Source organism: Bufo gargarizans, chromosome 2, assembly GCF_014858855.1.
Source record: "Bufo gargarizans isolate SCDJY-AF-19 chromosome 2, ASM1485885v1, whole genome shotgun sequence".
Lineage (NCBI taxonomy): Eukaryota > Metazoa > Chordata > Amphibia > Anura > Bufonidae > Bufo > Bufo gargarizans.
The window spans coordinates 521,503,527-521,521,592 of record NC_058081.1 but is presented as its reverse complement, the minus strand read 5'-3'; the positions used below and the strand labels follow the sequence as shown (position 1 = coordinate 521,521,592).

The window sequence follows — 18,066 nt, the reverse complement described above, 5'->3', positions numbered from 1 at the left end:
TGACCCCATTTTGGAAAGAAGACACCCCAAGGTATTCCGTGAGGGGCATGGTGAGTTCCTCAAATTTTTTATTTTTTGTCGCAAGTTAGTGGAATATGAGACTTTGTAAGAAAAAAAAAAAAAATCATCATTTTCCGCTAACTTGTGACAAAAAATAAAAAGTTCTATGAACTCACTATGCCCATCAGCGAATACCTTAGGGTGTCTACTTTCCGAAATGGGGTCATTTGTGGGGTTTTTCTACTGTCTGGGCATTGTAGAACCTCAGGAAACATGACAGGTGCTCAGAAAGTCAGAGCTGCTTCAAAAAGCGGAAATTCACATTTTTGTACCATAGTTTGTAAACGCTATAACTTTTACCCAAACCATTTTTTTTTTTTTTTACCCAAACATTATTATTTTTTATATCAAAGACATGTAGAACAATAAATTTTGAGAAAAATGTATATATAGATGTCGTTTTTAAAAAAAAAATTTACAACTGAAAGTGAAAAATTTAATTTCTTTGCAAAAATTTCAGTAAATTTCAATTACTAACAAAAAAAGTAAAAATGTCAGCAGCAATGAAATACCACCAAATGAAAGCTCTATTAGTGAGAAGAAAAGGAAGTAAAATTCATTTGGGTGGTAAGTTGCATGACCGAGCAATAAACGGTGAAAGTAGTGTAGTGCAGAAGTGTAAAAAGTGGCCTGGTCATGAAGGGGGTTTTAGCAAGCGGGGTTGAAGTGGTTAAGAAATGAGAAGCAACTCATTGCACCAGTTGGGGTTAAATAACTTGTTGCCAGCTGAAAGATAATCGCCCATGCAGTAATTATCCAATAGGAGGCTCATACCTATTTGCTTAGTAAATCCAGGTGGCGACTTTTTATTTGGACAGGCAGTGTATAAGGGAATGGAGGGTTAGTGTCATTTTCTCTTTAGTTTTTATTTTTATTTTGTGATTTACTTTTTATTTGTACATGTCAAAAATGCTAATTGTCCTGGCTACTAGAGGTACTAAGTGTCTTAACTCCGCTGGCAACAAAAGGGTTAAATGACTTCCCTAAGTTCCATGACATCTTCTCACGCTGTTGCTCTTTTTATTTCTTTTCATCCTGGATGTGTGGATGCTCTTGCAGGATTTTGCATCTGAGCTTTTAAGTCTTTCTCTTTCTGCTGTGTCTGTAGAGGGAAGAGGATGATGAGACAATTCGTCTTCTGAGGCTCAGTCAGCAGATATTGTCCCCTGGAGAAGAAGGCCCAGCCCTGGAACAAGGCGAAGAAGAGCTGGTTCTTGCCGAATATGAGAGTGATGAGGAAACAAAGAAAGGCGTAGTGTATGACACTTCTCCATTAAAAATAGATTTTGCAGCCAGTTGTTAACCTTCATGTAGATGTAGCATTACTTAAAAAGAATGTCTTATGTTGAAAACTATATTAACTTTTCTGTTAGTCGGACCCATATCACTTTTTATCCTGAATTTCCTGAATAATAACTGCAGTGAAGGATGTGTCAGAAGTGTAGTACAGCGGGTGTGGACCCACTAATCCTGAGGGCATTATCCCTAAGTGGTCTCCTGGTATTCACCCTTTTACCCCCTTTCCCCCAGTATAAGGGTATTTTCCAATGAGCAAGTCTAGTGCAGAAAACATGCTCCGTGTGCAAGCATGATTTCACATTATGGACTCTGCTCCTTTCACAGGAGCGCACAGCCTTAGGGCTCATTCAGACGGCCGTATGCTGTCCGCAAAAATGCAGATCCGTTTATTTGCGGACAGTTCAGTATGTCCGCAAAAAAAAACGGATTGTATCAAGTGCAATGGAGGAAAAGGGCCCCATAGAACTGAATGGGACAGCATCTAGTCCGCAAAAAACGGATCCACATTTTTGTGGACAACATACGGCCGTCTGAATGAGCTCTTATAATGATTTATAACGCTGTGTGTCTCTGTACAATCTTGCATCTACTGAATTGTACTGACATCAAGTCATTACAGCCGAGGTAGGGCAGAGACACACAGCGTTATATGTCGTTATAATACTGTCCGGTCCTGTGAAAGGAGCAGTGTCCATAACGTGAAATCATGCTCGCACACGGAGCGTGATTTCTGCACTAGACATACTCGCCTGAAAATACCCTAAGGTGATGTTCACACAACGGATTTTGAAACCTTGCTGAAAAAAAAAAACTGCATAATTTGTGCTGATTTTCGGTGCAGTTTTTGGCGCATTGTTTTCAGCTTCCTATTTTTTTCCCCATCTTCCTATTGATTTCAATGGGAGAATCAGTGTGGATTTTGCTCCAAGATAGAGCATGCTGCCTTTTTTTTTCCACACTGTTTTTCCATAAAAATGAATGAAATGAATAGGAGGCTTTTTAGAGACATTTTTTTTACATGGAAAACATGCGAAAAACATTGTGCAAGTGGGCCCTATAGATCTGGGCTTAAGGATCCAGGCCGCTACTTCTAGGATTAGTCTCGGTTCAGTGATTGCTGACTCAGGTGGGTTAAGAGACACTAGTGGGTGGCACCATTTGGGACAGGCAGAGATGTCAGAGGACAAGTTGAGGTCAGGAAGGCCAGAGTTTGTGCAATATGGAAAACAGGCAATAGGTCAGGACCGGCGGCACATTATCTATATGGTTAACAGGCAGAGATCAGAACATACTGTAACTGAATACCCTCAAAGGACCTAGGCAAGCTAGGAACCTTATTGCCAGGCACCCTCCTACAGGGAAAGGTATGTATGTAATTATGTGTGTGTGTGTGTGTCTATATACACACACACACACCCCAGGGAATGCTGTCATAGGCTGTGGACAGATAACATATGGCTGGCCCTTTAAGAGCTGGGGAGAGTGCAGTAGCAGGAATGAGGTGGGGATGGCTGTGCGGGGCGAGTGCTTTAACAGCTGTGAGTGCTAGAAGAGGAGAGATGCTGGCGGATGTGGACCACCAGCATTACAAGAAGAAAGGGAGCATATGGGAATTTTGGGTCTATGCATCGTTTGGTGGCAACCAATAGTTTACTCTAAGCAATTAAAGGGCTATCTCATGAAATAAAACCCGTTTTAATCTGCATCGGTAGCGATCAGCTGATCATTCTGTGCCCAGCTAGCACCACCATCTACTTGTTTTACAGGGGAGCCTTCTCTTGCCAGGCAACTCCACTGCTGAGGCCACAGCATGGGTAAGGTAGTGTTACATGGTGCCCAACCAGAGAAGTGGTCATCTATGTACCTTATAGACGGATCATGTCTGCCTTAGCAGGAACCTGCTCTTTGTTCTGGCTCATAAAGCGGGGTTGTGAGTGGAGGACCCCACATCTATGGCATCCCCATGCCCTTACTTTATTGATATATTTCTATTTTACTGTTAAATATCCAAATTTTTGCGAAGTTGTGTTGTGCTATTACGCTGGGTTTGCTGATTAAAGGGGTTTTCGTGGATTTTCATATCGATGGCCCATCCTGAGGACTGAGCTGTGCCTAGGTCATGTGATCAATGAACGTGACTTCACATAGCCTGGAAAGAGGCCTAAGCGCTCAAAGTGCCACAGTTTCTTCAAAGAGCTTATTGGTAGGGGTGTCGGGGGTTAGACCCCTGTCAATCTCATATTGATGACTTATCCTGGGGGTAAGCCATCAGTATTAAAATCCCAGAAAACCCCTTGAAGGGGAATTTGTCATTGTTGTTGATCATGCTCAACTGCTGACCACACTAAGTAGGGGCTAGGGAGACCAGTATAACCACATTTTTGTGGAACTTTTTCATCAAGACTAGTGTGGATATGAACTTTTATCCTGCCAGATTCTCCTTTTTCAAGTGCCCAGGAGGCGGGGCTTCACAGTAAAGTGATCTCTGCATTGAGCTGCTTCACAGCCCCTCCCCTCTGCTGTGAGTGACAGCCGTACTGGTCTTCTGGTAGGATGCTACAGCTGCCACTCAGAGGAGTGGTGAAGCAGCTGAATGCAGAGAGCACTTCACTGTAAAGCCCCGCCTCTAGCGCACTTGCTGGAAAAGAAGCTGTAAGAATAAAACTTCACATTCACACTACTCCTGAGGGGAAAGCTCCACAAAAGCTGCTCTTCCCAGTCCATGCATCATGGTGTCAGCAGTCTAGCATAGTCAGAAGTGCTAAGTCTTCCTTGAAAAGGAATTTAGCTGCTCAAGTAGATGATGTGGTCTGATTCACGTGTCACTTTTTGTGTCAGAGCTTGTATGTCCATTGAACCTTTATTGATTTGAAGGTGCATCTCAGATGCTGACATGGCTTAACCAAGCTTCACAAATAAGGCTGGCAGTTCCTTTACAAGCAAAAAGAAACACGCATTTACCTTTCAAGTGGGAAACATCTTTGTGGGTGACATGCTTGCAGCTCCAGGGTCTGCTGGCTGTCTGGGACTCAGACACAAACAGACAAGTTTGGTGGGGCGGCTATCCTGTTAGTTCAATATGTTTTTTTTTTTCTAATCTGCTGCTAGGCTAGATGATGAGGATGATTTTGAAGAGGAGCATGTGACTAAGGTAAGAAAAAAGCATCCAAATAATTGTTATATCTGATTCACCTCCACATCAGGCTCTCGCCTCCTCAGCAGCATGCAGGCTATCAGATGATACAGTATTTGACATTCAAGATTTTCCTGTCTTTTTCCTGTGGCATAAACCTCTTTGTGTTATCGGGGGACACAGAAGACCAAGCTTTTTACCATAGGAGGTGGACAGTAAGCCAAAAAGTCTCGCCTCCTCCTACACATACTATGCAGACACTGAGCTGAACATTTTGGGGGTCATTTATTAATCTGGAATACGCCTATATTAGGTATATTTCAGGCGCAGATTGCGGCACAATGGTTTGTTGCGCCACAATCTGCGACGTCTCCCCCGCTCACGCCAGGTCTAAAACTGTGGGTGTGGCGTTGGCGGATTCAGGGGACAGCCCGGCAAGCTCGTCTCATTTAGCATTTTCTACGCCTGTTTTAGTTGTAGAAAAAGGTCTAAATGTAAGACAGCTTGGAAGCGGTCTTATTTTCGAACAGGTGGAGGATCCGCCAAAGTTCTGGAGAGGCCGGCATCCTCTTTAACTTCAGCGGATCCACCTCCAGTGCAGGGCTTTATTAAGGGGGGCGTGTAAAACACATGGCCTTAATAAATGGTCCATTTGTTTGTACCTCCTTGGATTGCAATGAAATAAATTCACAAGAAAACATTACATTCATTGAGAGACAGGTTTCATTTTCTGACCTTGCAGTCTAACCACACCACAAAATTCGGGCTGCAGCTCCACTGCGGCTTACTAACCTGCACTCTGACCCTCCCTCTTCTCTCTTCCAGGTGGAGTGCAGATTTGAGGTGCAGCTGCATCACCAAATGTAGGCCTAGTTCACACTTCAGAGATATGCTCGGTGATTTCCATCCATGATTGTGAACCAAAACCAGAAGTGGAGGCTACATAGAGATACGGTATAAGGGTCCATTCACACATCTGTAGTGTATTGTGGATCCGCAATACACTCAGCCGGCACCCCCATAGAAATGCCTATTGCGGACAAGAATAGGACATGTTCTATTTTTTTCTGGAGCCGTGGACCGGAAGATCGGGGGCACGCTCCAGAAATGCTGATGCGGACAGCACGCTGTGTGCTGTCCGCATCCATTCCTGCCCCATAGAGAATTAATGGGTCTGCACCCGTTTTGTAGAATTGCGGAACAGGTGCGGACACATTTACGGACGTGTGAATCGACTAATGGAAAGATTTGCCCCTGTTCTGTGTTTTTTGACCTGCATCTGGTTTGGGCTCACAGTCACTGATGGACATTGGTGAACAAATCACTGAAGTGTGAACTGGGCCTTGGGCCTCATGCTAGTATAGTGTATTACTGTACAGGAGCGGCTGCATGAAGCGCACGGCGTCATAGCAACCAATAACGCCGAGCGGTCATGCTGTCAGGAGGAATCCCGTCCTGGTTTCCACGGTCCGCTCTTGGCCGCGGAACACGGCCGTGTGCATGAGGCCTTAAGCTGAGGCTCGACTGTGGCCTTCTAAGCTGTACTCCACCACTCTACCTCTACTCTTCCTCGTCCCAGGTGGCACTTGCCCTCACAAAAGTTGTCAGCATCACATTTAGACATTGACGCCATTGGGGGTTGCTTGTTGCACAGCCATGTGTTCTGGTATTGCTTTCTAACTTAGACTCTACTGCCAAAAAGCCTCCTTGCACCGATCTTGTCTTACCATGCGCCACCCAGGGTTCCTGTCGTTTCAGGATGGCCTTATGCACAGTGTATTTCAGTACAGCTGGGCTCTACCTTTCTAACTGTTGGCCAGAGCACCATTTAACCTCTGCTCTATAGGTGTCATGTCTGGTCTTTACTTAACACCTTACTTCTATAGGACGCACCATCTGCATCCTCAGATGCTTTCTAAATTGTTGAGTTCTACAGACAGCAGTGAATAAGAGGACTGGATATGCTCTCAGGGCCTACTTTAGGATGTCCCAAAGTCTTCTGTGTCTTCCATTGACACAAATGAGAAAAGAGGATTTTGACTCGCCTGTGAAGCCTTTCTCTCCCTTAACCACTTTCTTGCAGTTATTTTTTTGGTTTTATATATCTGCTGGTTTTACTTTATGGGCTCCTCTTGTTCTCAGTTCTGACTCACATTTTTATCTTAGTTTATGGTTTTCCTTTTGTGGAATCTTGTTATTGCTGAATTACAAGTCTTTAAATTCTGCTTCAGTAAACCCTTTGAGTGGATATGGCTGGCAAAGCCAGAAGTGACGGAGCCCAAAAATATACTGATTGTTGTTTAAAAGGATGCTGTGCTTCTATAGACGTGATGAGTGCATAGCCATTAAACTCTCAATGTATCCCCTACATTAATAAATAATTGGCCCAACACTAATAATTTGGATCTACAGCATCTGTAGAAATGTATAGCTGTAATGTATAGTTTCAGCTAAAAGATAGTTACTCTGAAAGTAAATGTCCACTCTGGACTGTCGTTAGAAGGCTTTCATATGAATCGGTCAATTGTTCTGTGCTGGTTAACTTCATTATATATCTTTATAGCAGTCAGAACTTAGTTTTTTTGTTACAGATAATGGTAACATTCTGGCTGCCTGCAGTTACCAGTATTACTGTGTAATAATGTATGATCAGTATGCAGTAAGCTCCCTCTAGTGGTGGCTGCAGGAAGTCAGAATTTTAGTATGTAGCTCTGACAGTATAAAAATACATTTAGAAATGAGAATCCTAGTAGAATATTATATAGCACAGTATTAAAAGTCGACTATATTTAAAGAATATATTAAAGGGCTTTTCCGGGATTTTAATATTGATAACCTATCCTCAAGATTGGTCATCCGTATCGCTTGGTGGAGGTCCGACACCCAGCACCCTCACCGATCAGCTGGTTGAAGAGAAGGACGTGCTCTGTGCCTTCCCTTCATTGTTTACCTGCTCGCCATCGACATCGCAGCTGCGAGCAGGTGTAATTACAAGCTGTCCCATTCACTTCTATATAGGAACAAGCCGTCCCATAGAAGTGAATGAGACATCTTGTAATTACACCTGCTCACCGCTACAATGTCAACAGCGAGCAGGTAAACAATGAAGAGAATGCTGGGCTCCTACGGAGCACGGCCTTCTTTTTCATCCAGCTGATCGTCGGGGGTGCCGGGTGTCGGACCTCCGCCAACCTGAAATTGATGACCTATCCTGAGGATAGGTCATCAATATTAAAATCCCAGAAAACTCCTTTAAAGGGTTTCTACCATCAGATTTTGTCATATGTAGCTGACTGACACTAGCGATGTGCTAGTGTCAGCAGTTATAAAGTCTTCTTGGTTCAGCTCTGTCTGCGGCCGTTCACCTAAAAAACATTCTTTTATTCATATTTTAATGAGCCTCTACGTGCTATGTGGGCGTAGATTCAGAACCTAGAGGCTCTGTCTACTGACCATTTTCGCCGCCCACGTTCTTCTAGCCCGCGCGCTCCTATTGATTGACGTCCGATTTACCTGCATCTGTGCGCTTCTGCATTAGGTGCAGGCGCAGTGAGTGAATGGAGCGCTCCTGGTGCCGGCTTCCTCACTGTAACGTAGTCGGCGCAGTGAGGAAGTCGGCTTCCTCACTGCGCCGACTACGTTACAGTGAGGAAGCCGGTGTTCCGTGAAATTATGGTACCTGTTAAAATCTGGTACCCTCGTCACTTCCGGTAGTGATGTAGGTGCACCGGAAGCTTCAATAGGAGGTGTGATCTTAGAGCCCGGCACCTGATTGGCTGAAAAGAAGGCGTGCTGGCGCCTGTGCACAGCCAACTAGGGTACTGTAATTTTACATGCAGCCCCTGTGAACGCGCACAGGGAGGGAGGGTACCTATGATTTACGGGCTGAAAAGGAGTGTTGGCGCCTGCGCACAACCAACTTGGGTACCGTCATTTTACATGCAGCGCCTGTGAAAGTGCACAGGAGGGAGGAAGGGTACCTTTGATTTACGGGCCACCGCGAATGCGCGAACCAGATTGCCTTGTGAGGCAGACAGGGTACCGAAATATTACAGCTCGCGCCTGTGAAGGAGCGGAAGCAGGGGAGGGTAGGACGCTGGGAGGGGAGGGAGGTTTGCCCGCAACATGATTGGCTGAACCTCCCGGGATACCTAATTTTAACTGCCGTAAATGTAACCTCCCTGCGTCCCTCCCTCCCCTCCTTGACAAGCGCGAGCTGTAATATTTCAATACCCTGTCTGCTTCACAAGGCAATCTGGTTCGCGCATGCGCGGTGGCCCATAAATCGTAGACTGAGCCTCTAGGTGCTGAATCAACGCCTACATAGCACCTAGAGGCTCATTAGCATATGGATAAAAGAACGTTTTTTAGGTGAACCGCTGCAGACAGAAGAGAACAAAGAAGACGGTTATGTACTGCTGACACTAGCACATCGCTAGTGTCAATCAGTTACATATGGTAGAAACCCTTTTAAGCGATGGCTTAATTAGATATTCCCCAATGTCCTGTTACTATAGCTGCAAGACCCTCCCAATGATAACATCTAAGACTTCGGGGAAGTTTATTGCCTTTGTTCATGCAAAATATAGGCTTCATACTACAGGCATATAGGGTTCAGACTGGTAGACTCTTGTTATTTCTAACCAGTTTTTTATGCCCCATATTTTCTGTTGTCCCCTGCACAGATTTATTATTGCAGCCGCACCCATTCCCAGCTCTCCCAGTTTGTCCATGAACTTCAGAAAAGCCCTTTTGGACAGGAGACTAGGCTGGTGTCCTTGGGGTCTCGCCAGGTAGTATCCATGTGCACATTTGTTTTGTTTTTTGCCAAAAATGTCTGAATATATTTTGTACTTTGTACATACTGTTGCATTGATCTAAATGATATATCACCAAAAACGTTCCTACATGATAATACAACCTTCTGCATCCCTTACGAATGGATTTGCTTGTATTATCTCTAAAATGGCCATGACAGATCCGTCTCTAAAACCACTGTAAGACAATGGGTGACAGATCCGTTTTCTTTTGTGTCAGAGAAAACGGATCCGTTGCCATTAAGTTACATTCTGAGTTATGACGGATCCGTCTTGATCAGTATCCCATGATGCACACAAAAATGCTGCTTGCATCGCTTTTGTGTGCGTCATGGGAACGCAATGAAACGGAACGTAATGCATTCTGGTTCACTCCGATCCCTTCAGTTCAGTTTTATCCCCATTGACAATGAATGGGGACAAAACTGAAGGGTTTTCCTCCGCTATTGAGATCCTATGACGTAGATCTGAAAGTAGCCTTAGTCCCATCGATGGTAAATAGTTGTTTAAACAAGCAAACCCTAGACCAGAGAAATCCTCTCCCAGCTTTTGGCCTAGTTTTGCAGTATTTGCCCATGGCACCCTAATGCTTGCTGAACTGCAGATATGTAGGTAATGTAGGCAGCTGATTTCCTGCACCATAGACTGGTCATATACATGAAGTATCTGCTGATGGCCATCTCTCTCGACCTCCCTCCTCAAAAAAACAAAAAAATAAATGCGCAGTTGGCCAAGTGCACATGTGATCTGCATGGGGAGAGGGAAGAAAGAGAAGTCTGGTTGTCGCTTATCTTACTAAGAACTAAAGGATCGATATGTTGAAATTCAGCCGTGTCACATGTGCTGTCGGGGAGGGGTTGGTAGGCCCCATACACATTACATGGTTCTTTGGTCCTACTGAAATCAGCAAAGAGACTTTAATTTGTCCTGGACAGCAGCTCTTCAAGTTCTTGATATCTTTCAATAAACTTCTAAAGTGCTGACACCCTCTGTGAAGGAGAATAGTAAATCTTCCTGGGAGCTGCTTTCAGTCACCCGTGCAGCAGCCTGGCACATTTTAACATAATGTCCCCATTTCGGGAAGTATATCTAGAGAAATGACTTGCTCCTCGTACGGGAGTCTCATTTGGTAGTGCTGTTCTGTCACCAGTGAATATCACCTCCCTGGTAATATATGCAATGGTGCATACAATCCTAATAATAGCCCACCTATTATACAGAATGATCCCAGCTTTTGATTAGAACATTCAAGTGTAAATGAAGGAGAATTAGAGGTTGCCAGCAGACTTGGTAGAAAATGAATGTCTAATACCTATCTGTTACTACTGGATGTTTCTTTCTCATATGAATTGTATCTGTGTCTGGTGTCCAATGCAACTGAAATGTAAGAAATAAAGAGAAATGATGTGTAGATGATAAAAGGGACAGTTCTTCGAGTCACCCTTGGGCATGTCTGTCCACAGAACATGTGTGTAAATGAAGAAGTGCGGCGCCTGGCCACCGTCCAGCTCATCAATGATCGCTGTATGGAGATGCAAAAGAACAAGCATGGTGAGTGTTAGACAGTATGGTGTAAAAGATAGAAGACGATGGAAGGGAAAGGGGTAGATCTTAGAATCTATCATTTTGTTGGCCTGGCTGCACAAGGCTTTGTTTTATGCTGGACAAATGGTGCACAATTTATCTTAATATTTTTGCACCTCAATCTAGAAACAGGTGATTTGGGCTCTTGTGTTTCTTTTTCGTTCACTTTTCACGCTGAATCATTGAATAACCCGTTAAGTAATTCTTAGTTTTTTTCAGTTGTGTGAATGGTAAGAGTATTTTTTTTTAAATCCGCAATATATTCGAAAGAAGATGTATTTTATACTATGCAGTCACTTTTTTTTGGTATGTTTTATTGAAGTTTTTATGAAATTTTTTATATCACATTAAGGGTACACCACCGGCTCCCTACACTTAATACGGAGGGAGTCAGGGTCACCTAGGATCAAGCAAACAGGAAAACACAAATCAATGAATAGACTTATCTGTAGAAGGATCAGTTGTAGCATCCAGCATGTACACACTCCAAGAAGTTGTATAAACCGCAAAGTGATGCAGTATGGGAAGGGATTTAAAGGGATGCAATCGGTGGAACTACATGACAGCTGAGAGAGGCTAACGAGATGAGAAAACGAAAGCAAAACAAAAGAACCTCAAGCAGGAGGTTCTGCAGAACGTCTGTCAGAGCTTCTCGGATGTCTGGTGGTGACAATTTCTGGGTCTGCATCAGTTCCGCAATTCTGCGGAACAGGTGCGGACCCATTCGTTTCAGTGGGGCCGCAAAAGATGTTTACTTGGTGAGCAGAGAGAAGGCAAGAGAATTGAAATGCCCCATTTCCGCCTCCCCTGTCAAATTCTCAATCCAACCTCTCCCGCCAGTCCTACTTTAAAAAAAGATATTTGGTTGGATATTGCATAAATTGCTATGATTCATACAGGGGTATACAACACCACATACCTCCTAGATCGAGTGTTATCTCCTCTGATGTGGACGTTCTCTTTCTACATCATCTTCATTCGGAGATCAGACTGCCTTGATAAACTCTCTCAGCTGCGTCTTGTCTCTGCAGAGTTTACCACACAAATATCTTGATTCTTTTTCTATAATTTTCCTCCTCTTGATGGCATGGGGGAAGCTGATGGCACTGGAGGGAGCTGATGGCACCGAGGACTGATGGCACTGGGGGAGCTGATGACATGAGGGGGCTGATGGCACAGAGGACTGATTGCACTGGGGAGAGCTGATGGCACTTGGGGGAGCTGATGGCAAAGAGGACTGATGTCACTGGGGGGAGCTGATGGCATGGGGGTTGCTGATGGCATGGAGGGGGCTGATGGCACGGGGGGCTGATAATGCCACTAGGAGGCTGCTGAGTTTTTATTAAGGAAAATTTTTTAATTACTTTTTTCTTATTAGAGTACTCAATTAATCTTTGGATTAATCGATAGATTACTTGGTTTCTAAAATAATCCATAGCGGCAGCCCTACCTTTCGTATTGTACTCAATAATAATGCACCCACACCACTCCTAATGTTGATAATGTCCCCATAGGGCCTCTAGTAGAAATAAGACCCCTTATAGTGCCCTATCAGTAAGCCCAAAAGAGCCCATAGTAGTAATAAAGCGTCCTATAGTGTCCCCAGTAGTTATTCTACTAGTTAACACTTTTAGTGCCCATATGTATAATGCCCCTCTCTGTATTGGGGTGTGTGTGTGTGTGTGTGTGTATATATATATATATATATATATATATATATATATACACACACACAATGCACCCCCTGTACAGTATTATTAGAATATTTAATGTCCCCATCTGTGTTAGAATATATAATGCCCCCGTATAATTAGAATATATAATAGCCCTCCTGTATCATTATATAATGCCCCCCTGTATTATTAGTATACAAACCGGATTCCCAAAAAGTTGGGACACTATACAAATCGTGAATAAAAACTGAATGCAATGATGTGGAGATGGCAAATGTCAATATTTTATTTGTAATAGAACGTAGATGACAGATCAAACGTTTAATCCGAGTAAATGTATCATTTTAAAGGAAAAATAAGTTGATTCAAAATTTCACGGTGTCAACAAATCCCCAAAAAGTTGGGACAAGTAGCAATAAGAGGCTGGAAAAAGTTAATTTGAGCATAACGAAGAGCTGGAAGACCAATTAACACTAATTAGGTCAATTGGCAACATGATTGGGTATAAAAAGAGCCTCTCAGAGTGGCAGTGTCTCTCAGAAGCCAAGATGGGTAGAGGATCACCAATTCCCACAATGTTGCGCAGAAAGATAGTGGAGCAATATCAGAAAGGTGTTACCCAGCAAAAAATTGCAAAGACTTTGCATCTATTATCATCAACTGTGCATAACATCATCCGAAGATTCAGAGAATCTAGAACAATCTCTGTGCGTAAGGGTCAAGGCCGTAAAACCATACTGGATGCCCGTGATCTCCGGGCCCTTAAACGACACTGCACCACAAACAGGAATGCTACTGTAAAGGAAATCACAGAATGGGCTCAGGAATACTTCCAGAAACCATTGTCAGTGAACACAATCCACCGTGCCATCCGCCGTTGCCAGCTGAAACTCTACAGTGCAAAGAAGAAGCCATTTCTAAGCAAGAGCCACAAGCTCAGGCGTTTTCACTGGGCCAGGGATCATTTAAAATGGAGTGTGGCAAAATGGAAGACTGTTCTGTGGTCAGACGAGTCACGATTCAAAGTTCTTTTTGGAAATCTGGGACGCTATGTCATCCGGACCAAAGAGGACAAGGACAACCCAAGTTGTTATCAACGCTCAGTTCAGAAGCCTGTATCTCTGATGGTATGGGGTTGCATGAGTGCGTGTGGCATGGGCAGCTTGCATGTCTGGAAAGGCACCATCAATGCAGAAAAATATATTCAGGTTCTAGAACAACATATGCTCCCATCCAGACGTCGTCTCTTTCAGGGAAGACCCTGCATTTTTCAACAAGCTAATGCCAGACCACATTATGCATCAATCACAACATCATGGCTGCGTAGGAGAAGGATCCGGGTACTGAAATGGCCAGTCTGCAGTCCAGATCTTTCACCTATAGAGAACATTTGGCGCATCATAAAGAGGAAGGTGCAACAAAGAAGGCCCAAGACGATTGAACAGTTAGAGGCCTGTATTAGACAAGAATGGGAGCGCATTCCTATTTCTAAACTTGAGAAACTGGTCTCCTCGATCCCCAGACTTCTGTTGAGTGTTGTAAGAAGAAGGGGAGATGCCACACAGTGGTGAAAATGGCCTTGTCCCAACTTTTTGGGGATTTGTTGACACCATGAAATTCTGATTCAACATATTTTTCCCTTAAAATTTTACATTTTCTCAGTTTAAACTTTTGTTCCGTGATTTATGTTCTATTCCTAATAAAATATTAGAAGTTGGCACCTCCACATCATTGCATTCCGTTTTTATTAACGATTTGTATAGTGTCCCAACTTTTTTGGAATCCGGTTTGTATATAATAGCCCCTCTGTATTATTTTAATATATAATGACCCCCTCTGTATTATTAGAATATATAATGCCCCCCATGTGTATTATTAGAATATATAATGGGCCCCCTGTATTACTAGAATATATAATCCCCCCCTCTGTATTATTAGAATATATAATAGCCCCCCTTGTGTATTATAATAATTAATGGTCCCTCTCTGTATTATTTTAATATATGATGACCCCCTCTGTATTATTAGAATATATAATGCCCCCATGTGTATTATTAGAATATATAATGCCCCCCTGTATTACTAGTATATATAATCCCCCTCTATATTATTAAAATATATAAAAGCCCCCCTTGTGTATTATAATAATTAATGGTCCCCCTCTGTATTATAATAATATATAATGGCCCCCCTCTGTATTATTATACTGTATAATGCCTCCCTGTATTATTAGTAAATATAATAGCCTCCCTCTGTATTAATATATAATGGCCCCTCCTTTGTGTATTATAATATTTATTGGCCCCCTCTGTATTATTAGAATATATAATGCCCCCCCTCTGTATTATTAGAATATATAATGGCCCCCCTCTGTGTTATTAGAATATATAATGGCCCCCCTCTGTATCATAATAAAATATAATGGCCCCCCTATGTTAATAGGTATATTGCCCCCCAATGTAGTATTTATAATGTTCTCCCCACCCCTGTAGTGCCCCCAGTACTGCCAGCATTAGCATAAATAAAGAAAAAGAAAAATACTCACCTGTTTTCCACTCTACTGCGATGCGTCTTCACATTATCTTGCGAGACCCAGCACAGGGGGTGACAGTGATGGCTCCCATGTTGTGCAGTGAACTGTTGCCCCCTCCACAGTCTGTCAGCTGGCCCGCCACCTCCGGATAATCTGGCACCTGGGGACCTCCCTCTTGGTACGCCACTGAGCATACCTAACCTTTCAACAAACTTTGCATTAATCAACAGGATGGTGCGTGTACACGAGAATTGACACAATTTCTGGCATTATATGACTTTTATCTGGCTTAGGAGTTTTCCATCCACTGCAGACAGAAAGTAGAGGAGAATTTGCTTCCTAACGTTCTCACTCAGAAGTAGCTCCAGTATCATTGAGGACATTATTGAGAACTACTGATCTGTATGGATGTGAATAAAGCACGTGGGCTTAGATATAAACTGGCTATTTAGTTGGTGCATTCTTTATCTCTCCCTCTCTCTTCCCCCCCTCTTCTTCTGTGAGCTGGTCTGTCTTGAGATGGATTCAGAAGTCATTTCATAGTGAAAGTTAGTTTAGGAGGGGGAGTGGAGGAAAACAGCCGATAACAGGACAATACATTTTTTCTGATAAGATATACAAATATTACAAAGTCATTTTCACTATTGATTTATTCAAAGTTGTTGGCAGGACTTTTCACCCTAGCTCTTTTCTTTTTTGTAACTATTATGATAATTCAGATTGTCATAAACTTATGAGATCTTTCCTCATGTTCAACCAGCCACTGACAGGATTTTGGTCTTTGCCTATGAATTGTCTTTATTCTTTTTCATTCCAGATAGGAAAGATGAAGAGCAGGAGGCGAAGAAAAAAAAACGTGAAAGTCGAGTAACGTGTTCTTTCTACGCCTTTGACCAAATGCAGCTTTTGCGGGATGAGATTCTTGTCGAGGTGAAAGACATTGAACAGCTGGTATCTCAGGCTCGGGAGGTGAAAGCTTGTCCATACTATGCCAGCCGCTACGCTATACCTGCTGCACAGGTGAGCTGACAGTGAGTACTATAGGGCGCTATTGAATAGATAGAGAGGGTATTGGAACAAGAGATGCACCTGCAGAGTGATGTACTGTGCACAAATGTTGAAGTCTGCACGTTGACTGCATTTAGCCCCCAACACTTTTGTTGCTGTGCTTAGTATTGCAATGTTAAAGGTGTTTTCCCATCTCTCATATCAATAGGACACGCCATGGCTATGGTATGTATGGGGGTTCAACCTCTGCAATCTCCACAATCCTGAGAATGAAGAGGCTGTAAGCATCGGCTTGGCCCTGAGTCTCCTTCACTCTATTTCTCTGCACAACGGTCCCCTGGTCTCCTGCTGCCCAGTGAAATGCAACTCTACCTATTCCATTGAATGGCACTGACTTAAATTCCTTGCACAGCAGGTGGCAGGGGTGCCACTATGCAGGGAAGATTTGGAAAGTGAATGTGTCGCTACACCAGAGTTGTCTTTTATTCTCACTTTCAAAGTGGATACCAGAAGTTGGAACCCCCCTTCCCCATCATCATAAAGTGATTAATATCTTGGCGCTAATTCCATCCCTTTATAAAACGAAAAAGATGAATCCCCACAATAAACTCATTTAATTATCCTGCATCGCTGTTACTTATACCCCGCTCTCTTATACTAGATGGGGCGTTTACCTCCCTCCAATTGTCTTAGATGCCTGGAATCTGAAGCCAATTGCTGGCATCTAATGTGGGACTGTTCCTACCTTCAATCTTACTGACGCAAGGTCACTGATCTATTATCGACAGTGGTATCTCGACCAGTCTCGCCCTGAGGCATGCCGATTGGACCTTTTGTCTAAGGAACGTTGGTATCATCACATTAGAGTCTTCCTTAGGGCGCATTCACATGAATGTGGTTTGGTTAAAAAAAATGCTGCTCGGATGTGGACCCATTCACTTCAGTGGGGCCACAAAAGATGCGGGCAGCGCTCCGTTCCGTGGTCCCGCAAAAATGATAGATCATGTCCTATTCTTGTCTGTTTTGTGGACAGGAATAGGCATTTCTATAGTGGGCCGTCCGTTCCGTTCTGCAAATTGCAGAAGGCACATGGGCATCATCTGTGTTTTGCGGACTACAAAACACGGCACATTCGTGTGCTTGAGCCCTTAGGCAGAGTCTGCTTATAACCCGCAAGGCAGCTCCTTGTTCAGTGGAAAACTCTAGTGAATCAGATTATACCTTATGAACACGTAGTATTAAAAAACAGAGGATGCCCTCTGGAAAGTGTGGGGAGCGTGGTGCTCCTCAACTCCCACTATACCCCATTCAGATGGTTTACATAATGCTATACCCCATTTGCAGCTGTGACTATTCCCACTTATTATGTGTGTTTGACAATTGCTGTGCCCAGACCACGAAAAAAGAAAGACTAAGTGCAAAATCAGACGCAACCTTTTTCCTAAAAAATAAAATAAAAATCAGACCCCCTTTATTTGAATCCTTAACATTTGGAGTATATCTCTCTTTCTAATAGTTTGGAATCTGCTACTCTCAGATTATTAATTAGCTTCCTCTGTTTCGATACTGGTTTTTCCAAACTTTCTACAAGTGATGATGTACAAATGCCAGATATTCACAAACTGTCCCAACATTGTCATATTTGTGTGTCTTGCAGTTGGTAGTATTACCTTACCAAATGCTACTCCATGGTTCCACCAGATGGGCGTCTGGCATAAAGCTAAAGGACCAGGTAGTAATCATTGATGAAGCCCATAATCTGATAGACACCATTACTGGCATGTACAGCTCGCAGGTGACTGGTGCCCAGGTAAGTCCAGCTACATATTCCTAACTCTGCAAACTGCCCAAACCATTACAGATATGCCAGTCAATTGAAATTGATTATATAATTATCTGCTCCATTGAGAATAAGATTTGTGTGACCTTTTCAGAGTTGCCGAATCTCTGATTTGTGTC

General features: G+C 43.2%; 1 protein-coding gene across 2 annotated transcripts in view; it reads left to right on the top strand.

Annotated features, from left to right (window-relative positions):
* Positions 1-18,066, top strand: part of DDX11 (DEAD/H-box helicase 11) — a 118,786-nt gene that overhangs the window by 28,725 nt on the left and 71,995 nt on the right. For both annotated transcript variants that reach the window (XM_044281406.1, XM_044281407.1), the window contains exons 5-10: positions 1,169-1,317; positions 4,468-4,510; positions 9,178-9,285; positions 10,773-10,860; positions 15,917-16,119; positions 17,765-17,917. In XM_044281406.1, the coding sequence (XP_044137341.1) occupies positions 1,169-1,317; positions 4,468-4,510; positions 9,178-9,285; positions 10,773-10,860; positions 15,917-16,119; positions 17,765-17,917 (744 nt within the window). The remainder of the gene's footprint in view (positions 1-1,168; positions 1,318-4,467; positions 4,511-9,177; positions 9,286-10,772; positions 10,861-15,916; positions 16,120-17,764; positions 17,918-18,066) is intronic.